This window comes from Pithys albifrons, chromosome 11 (assembly GCF_047495875.1).
Source record: "Pithys albifrons albifrons isolate INPA30051 chromosome 11, PitAlb_v1, whole genome shotgun sequence".
NCBI classification, from domain to species: Eukaryota; Metazoa; Chordata; class Aves; order Passeriformes; family Thamnophilidae; genus Pithys; species Pithys albifrons.
Genome location: NC_092468.1, coordinates 16,484,608 through 16,491,485, shown reverse-complemented (window position 1 = coordinate 16,491,485; position 6,878 = coordinate 16,484,608). Strand labels below are relative to the sequence as shown.

Here is a 6,878-nt window from a genome sequence, read left to right as displayed (position 1 = left end):
GCCTACCAATAGGTGCCCCATAGCTACTCAGACCCTCCCTATCTACCCAGTGCCACATGTCCCTCAACACCCCACTGCCTTAGGTAGCTGGTAGGACAACCTGTGGGTACCTGGGAATCCAAGACAGCTTTTAGTTATGAGCCAGACTTGGAGCTGAGGGCATATCCCTTGTGGTCTGTGCCTGCTCCATCCCTGGAAAATTTCCTTAAAAAGGATACAGTCTCAGAGATGTCTGTTCCCGCTGCTTGGCAGCTCCATGCCTGTGTGGGAGTGCACCAGGAGCACGCAAGGATGGGAAGGGGCCAGGTCTGGCTCAGCTGATCACTGCCTCTGCAGGGAGGAAGCTGGAGGCGGGAGGCAGCCCGGGTTTCCCTCTGGGGGAGTGATGGGCACGTTCATTTCCACCCAGCCCTTGCTGTGTACAACAGAGAAGAAGCTGCCACTGTGGGGAAGGAAACACGGAGAGAGCCGGGGGTGGCTCAGCACACAGCACAGCATATCACATCACACCTGCCTGGGCAGGGGACTCACCACTCCTCCATGGCTCCAGGTGCCTTGAAGAGGATGTGGGGCAGCGTGGAGGTGGCCCTGACTGACCTCTGTATCGTCCTGCTCTGCTGTGGGCCCATGCTGGCCTGCTGCCGCCAGGGTAGGTACCAGAGTGTGGCCTGTGGAATTTTCAGCTCTTGGAAAACACTGAAAGGCTAGTCTAACTAACTAAGGGTTAGTTAGTTAGTTTAGCTTCTAACTTTGTAGTTAAAAATAAGCTCTGACATTGAGAAGGCGGAAAACCCAAAGCTTTAGGGTATGTGTGGCTGAAACAAAGGACATGGGGATGCTTGTGGCCGAAACGGGATCAAAGGATGGAGAAGGGAACACAGCCCACAGTGCTGACACTAGAGCTATGTTGTGGCACAGTAACTGTGGCTGGGGTTTGGTGTTGAGCTTCTGGGTTTGCCAGTGCCATGTGGGGTCTGGTGTTTTCTGCTGTGGCTCTCATGGCTTCAGTCTGCGCCCCTGGGCTGCAGCTCCTGTTTTGGACTTGACACTGAGGGAGCCAGGGTCCTTGCTCTGGGTGAAATTTGGGGAAGAAGGAGAGGTTGAGAGGAAGGAGTGAGTCTCGGCAGAGTGAGTGAGAGCCCTGGTGAAGCTGTGTCCCCCTTCCTCCCAGCCTGACTCTTTGGTGGATTCATATGTTTTCTGCCCTGAGGGTGGGTGCAGAGCTGGGTGTCCCTAGGAGGAGATGTTACCTCTGGTGCTGGGAAGATGTAGGGAAACATGTAAACCCAACATCTACTTTCAGAATGCTTCCAAATGCTTCATTCATTGTTGGCAGCGGTACTGGTAGAAAGCAAAGCTCTGAACCTGCCAAATATTTCCTGTTAAACACAAGAAATCCAAAATACTGGAAAAAATCTATCTCTCAGGGTGGACACTGCCACAGCCAATGCTGCCAGCGGGAACTGGGGCACTTCTCTCCCTCTCTCCTGTTTGGTCTCATCCCTAATTTCTCAGCCTAGTTTTCCATCAAATTTTGTATTTATTCAAGAGTTATCCAGGTTCCTTTTCTGGTTGGTGATGATGAGATCATGGTCCTACAGCCTCAGGTCAGAGCTGGAGGGACGGGAGGGACTTTCTGACTCTGTCTGCAAGCCTTAGGGCTGCTATCAGTATTGATTTCTGAAAAAGGAAGGTAAATTTATTAATGGCAGGGACTTTTCAAAGCCTTGATGGTTTGAATTGCTTGGTCAGGTAATATATATGAAAAATGCCTCTTCTCACATTTTATTGCTCTGAGCAGAAATTAATGCAACAGCTGCCACATTCTGCTGTATGGGACTGGCTGAACAGGGACACTGTGTGCCTGGCCCATGTTTGCAGCATCCCCGCTGCCCAGGGGGGATGAACCTGCAGGCATAATGGGCAGGGAAATGGGGGGAAGCAACAGGGTTGGTGCTAAGGGCCAAGGGACCTGTGGCCATGGCTGACTGCCCTCTGTGCTGGGAGCAGCCTGGCAAGCCTGTTTGGGACCCCCAGGGTGGGTGCCTGGCTGCCCATGTACCCACAAGGAAGGGACAGGCAGCTGGAAAGGGTTGGCATTGTAAGCTCCAGGTTGCTCTGCCCTGTTAGGTGGTGTCAGGCTGCAGATAGCAAATACCATGCCATAGGCAGCCCCTGCGTACTCTGAGCGCTGAGCATGATGCAGTGGGGAGAGCTGGAGCATTCCAGCAGGCAGCCAGGCATAAGATGGGCTGCACTGCAAGGCACTGCCCCAGCCTAGGACTCAGTCCCCTCTGCTCACCTTCAGAGTCAGCATCAGCTGGAGGAAGGATGACTCAGACATCAAAATATAGCATAGGTTTAAAAATAATACAACCCTCAAAGTCTGTTTTCCCTGTTACAGGTGTTCTGTGTTAGTTTTAGGTAGTCCTTGCTCTGCTGAAACCACTTCAGTACAGTTACTAACCCTGAGGCTCCCACTTAAGCCAGCAGGCACACACTCAGGATGGGAGAGACAGCCTGATGTACCACACTGTAACCCAGAGTGATGGTGTGGACTGGGCTTGCATCCCTGGCTCCTGCACAAGGGGTTATGGCTGTTTTTGAGACCTGTGCCTGCTGTAACAGTGTCTGCTCCTTGTTTCCTCTCTCCCAAACAGTGACTATCTTTCCATCAATGTTAACTTTCCATGAAGGCAGCATAGCCACCTTCTCCTGCAATATCTCTATGGAGCATGACTCTAGCTCAGAGTACAGCCTCAACTGGTACAAGGTGACCAACCACAGCCAAGGCCAAAAAATAGCTGAGATGAGCCGAAACAAGCCCATGACGAAGATGGAGAAGTACCGGCTCACCAACCACACTCCCATCTTCCAGTTCGAGATCCTGAACCTCCACCAGAATGACTCAGGGTCCTACTACTGTGGACTGATCACCTTCTTTGAACCTAATAAAGTGATGGAGAGCAACCGGTCCCAGCTAGTGGTCACAGGTCAGCCCTGGGGATGGGTTCCAAGGAAATTGTAGCTCCAGGGCTTAAGGCAGACAGTGCCCTGCTGCTGAAGGATCTGACATGGGTAATGAGAGCATAGTCCTGCCCTTTCCCCTCTCCTTTGCATGCAGGGTTGAAGTCTAAGGACATAGGCTGACATCCCTGTGAATACTGCATCTGGGTGTGGTCCTGAGGCAGGAGGTCTCCATCTTGCTGGGGCTGTGTCCCCATTAATGCTCTGGAGAGAAGCAAATCCTTACCTGTGGATGGAGGCTTGAGACCAGTATAGGGAACTGCCTTCAGCCTTGAACAGCTCCTCTGGGGTGATGACCAGGGCTCATACCCCTCAAACAGCCAGTGCTGTTGTAGATACTGTCATTGCAAAATCATGCTCTGTGAGGGTCTGATAGTCCCATGGTGTGTGAGACAGTGATCTTGCAGCAATCTCTGCTATGCCCTTGCTTGGCAGCATCAGGTCTTTGTGGGGCTCAAGCTGGCCTTTTATAAAAAGGAAAAACACTGCAAAAGTCACTGTCTTCCACAACATCTCTTCCCAATGCAAGCTGATGGTGTGCTAAGCCATGGATGTAGACATGGTAGGGAGGCCTGGGGGAGCTGTGTCCTTCATGGTGCTCTGCTGGGCAGAGGGTCATGCCACAGGACTGGCTGCAGGTGCAGAGTGGAGCCCTGGCCTTCTGCACCCCAGCTGTCAGAGGTGTGTGATCATCTTCACCAACTGCAATGGGAAGGAATGGACATGTCCTAAACATCCCCCATGGCAGATCAAAATCAGGGACCCTGGAGGGATGGTGGGGCTGTGGCCACCTGCCTGGAACTGAGCCCATTTTGAGGACAGCCCCCATGTTCCTCTGTTGCCTTTCATAAGGATTATAAGAGGCCATTTTCCACTCCTGACCTGCTGTTTTGTTCCCCCTTTGTTGAATGGCTACTGCAGCAGCCCCTGAGATGAATCCCACTGAGGAGCCAGAGACAGAGGAAAGCAGCATCTCAGAACATGTCAAGACCATGCTCCTGGGCATCCTGCTGCTGGCTGGGGTGGTTCTGTTGCTGATCTTTAGCTACCTCACCTACACATACAGGAGAGCAGGTATGATCCCCCCTGCGGGCCATGCAAACCTCGCATGGGACCAGGGGTCAGCCACATATCTGCAGCTCTGGGGTATATGGGCTGGTTCAACATGCTAAACTCTGCTGTGGCATAATCCCTATGGGAAAGATATCTGCATGCCTAGGGAGGATGGGTACTTTGAGCCCTACTTGCCCTTTGCAGAGACCCAAGACCATATGTGGTGGCTCTACACCAGTTGTTAGTGTAGTGCCCTAATACTGCACATTAATCCCTTCCAGGCACTTTCCCCAGGCACTTTTGAAGCATCTCATCACCCTGCTGCAGTGCAGGGCATTGCGTCAGCCACACTGCAGGCACCCTGGGAGCTCTCACAGGGGGCTCCCCTGCATTCTACTAATTCAAATGAAACTCTAGACTGTGTGCTGGTGTCTCACTTGTCCTTGTAATACTCAGGTTGTTAGATTCTGAGTGGAGAAGGAGGAAGTGTGGTGAAATGATCGTGGTGTCCAGTGCTCTCTAAGATGCGGAGACTGGGTCAGCTGGTGCTGTTGTGGCAAACAAACCTCTTCTAACCAAGTGTGTTACTTTGCAGATGTGCAGAAACCACCAAGTGAAAACATGCGAGCGGTGAGTTTTCCACCACTGCTGCCCTGCCGCGCTGCAGGGGAGCATTGTGGCATGGCTGGGGTGAGCAGGGTGCAGCGTCTCCCTTTATCAGGCCTTCACAAGCATCTCACTTCTGGTTTTTTCTGAGGCTGCTTGATCTTTTCTGCACAGCTACAACTGCTTTTCTGCACCTGCAACAGCACAGCACCATCAGAAAATCAAAAAAAAAAACTGCCCAAGAGAGAATGGGACTCTCTAGTCCAACCCTTCATCAAAGCAGGGTTATCTTTGGCAGTGGATTGTGTTGCTGTAGAAAATGGGAGGATGTTTCCCCCCAATACATTAAGCTAAAATGTCTCACTGCAGCGGGTGCCTGGTTTGTTTGTCGTATTGGCAGACACCTCCAGGAGGGACCCATCTCCATCTTAACTCCAACCCCATTCATTAGGTAGCTGAAGGCAGAGATTAGGTTCCCCTGTGCTGTCTCCTCTCTGGTCTGAGCAAACCCAGCCCAAGGCTCTTCTCATGCACACCGTGCCACCTTGGACCCCTGTGGAGAGGTGGGAAAAGAGCTCCTAGAAGCTTCCTGCCTGCCACTGCTGGGCAGAGAATCCAGCACAGAGGTAGAGAGCTGAGACCCACGTAGCTTTGCAGTGAACCCAGGACTCATGATCTAGTTCCTCTGTGCACATGCTATCACAGGTGTGTTCTGCTTTGTATTGCTCTCACTCTCTTGGGGTGCCTCAGAGCTGATTCTGATGCTGTCAAGAGGGGGCTTGTGCTGGGGATGGCAGGTACCTGCAGATGTTGAATCACCATGACGGGTTTCCTTGCAGAAGGTAGAGAAGCCCCCTGTGGTGTCCATATCCACTGTGGACTATGGTGTTCTGGAGTTTCAGAGGGACCAGTGCACCCAGGTGCCCCCCGTGGACCGGGCAGCTGATCAGACAGAATATGCCACCATCATCTTCCCAGAGGAGAAACCTGTCACACCAGAACGGGGGAAGAAACACCAGGATGAGAGGACTCGACAGCTGCGCTCATAGCTCTGCTGAGGGTCAGGGTCCCTCCTCACGAGGGTATGGGCATGAACACGTTTCCCTGGCCCCTTGTTCCCGCTGCAATTTGCAGTTGGGAAAAATCCAGGACTGAAGCAACGGAGACACTGCTACTGGAGTGGATATTGGACAGTCCTGGCCACAGTGTTCTTGTGGCTGTGGGGCAGGTACCACAGGATGAGGAAGGTGCCTGATGGGCTCCTTGTGCTGTGTCTCTACTCAGAGCAGGGAGGATGGGCTGGGACAAAGCAGCAATGCCAACAGATCTGTGACAAAGGTGATTTACGTCATAACTTGGCTTTCTACCTCCACCCAGGGCTCTGTGGAATGGCCATGCTGCTTCCCTTCCCCAGATTGGACCTAACTAACAAACCATGACTGTTGGAGGAAATGCTGGAGGCCAGAGCTGGAGTGGATCCTGTGAGATGCTGCTCATGGGAACCCAGGGCTGAGGGCTTCTCCTTGCTCAGAACAGAGGCTGCCTTGTGTATTGCTATTTAAAGAAACCCCTGGGAAATGGGCAGCTGGTTTTCTTCCTGTCTCCAGGCACTCTCCTCCTCTACAAGAGCAGAAATCTACCATGTCCCTCCGTCCACAGGTGGGAGTTGGATCTGGCCACGGGGGTGAATAAAGGGTTTTGCGTCTGGGGAGTTTGTTGACTCGTGCTGGCAAGCGCGTGGGCAGGCAAATAACGGCACTTGCAGTGCAGGCGAGAGTTGGGAGGCGGCGGCATCTGTTGTGGTTCCTGTGTCTCTGTGTGAGATATGTAAGCTGCTCTTCCACAAAGCTGCTTTTAATAATTTAAAGAGGCCAATGCTCTTTGTCCTCTTGTTCCATCTGAGCTGGTCACCCAGGCAGAGCTGCAAACAAGACCCCCCCTTACCAATCTCATCTTGGGTCACTCACCCAACCTGTGAGGATGAGCATCCCTGCTGTGCCAGAGTTCTGGCTGCCATCAACCAGGACAAAGCTCACAGCCTGATGCTCATGCGGCTTTCTGGCTTCAAACTTCCACTTTCCCTCTTGAACGAGGTGCCAGGGCTATGCTATCTGCCAGAAACCATAGCAGAAAGAAGCAACAGCTGGTCGAGAGGGGAGAAACCTCAGTAAAGGAGTGGCTTTGAAGGCAGC

General features: G+C 52.5%; 1 protein-coding gene across 1 annotated transcript; it reads left to right on the top strand.

Moving 5' to 3' along the window:
- The first annotated feature begins 437 nt into the window (after positions 1-437).
- On the top strand, positions 438-5,763 carry PDCD1 (programmed cell death 1). Its single transcript, XM_071566571.1, has 5 exons — positions 438-649; positions 2,661-2,993; positions 3,949-4,101; positions 4,676-4,710; positions 5,526-5,763. Exons 1-5 carry the CDS (start codon positions 541-543, stop codon positions 5,733-5,735), a joined length of 840 nt encoding a protein of 279 aa, XP_071422672.1. The 5' UTR covers positions 438-540; the 3' UTR covers positions 5,736-5,763.
- The last annotated feature ends 1,115 nt before the right edge of the window (positions 5,764-6,878 follow it).

Bases quoted from the DNA above. Each gene is read 5' to 3' on its own strand.
- PDCD1 (XM_071566571.1), top strand. From the start codon at position 541: ATGGCTCCAGGTGCCTTGAAGAGGATGTGGGGCAGCGTGGAGGTGGCC. The intron at 2,994-3,948 runs GTCAGCCCTGGG...TGGCTACTGCAG, and splicing joins GTCCCAGCTAGTGGTCACAG to CAGCCCCTGAGATGAATCCC. The intron at 4,102-4,675 runs GTATGATCCCCC...GTTACTTTGCAG, and splicing joins CTACACATACAGGAGAGCAG to ATGTGCAGAAACCACCAAGT.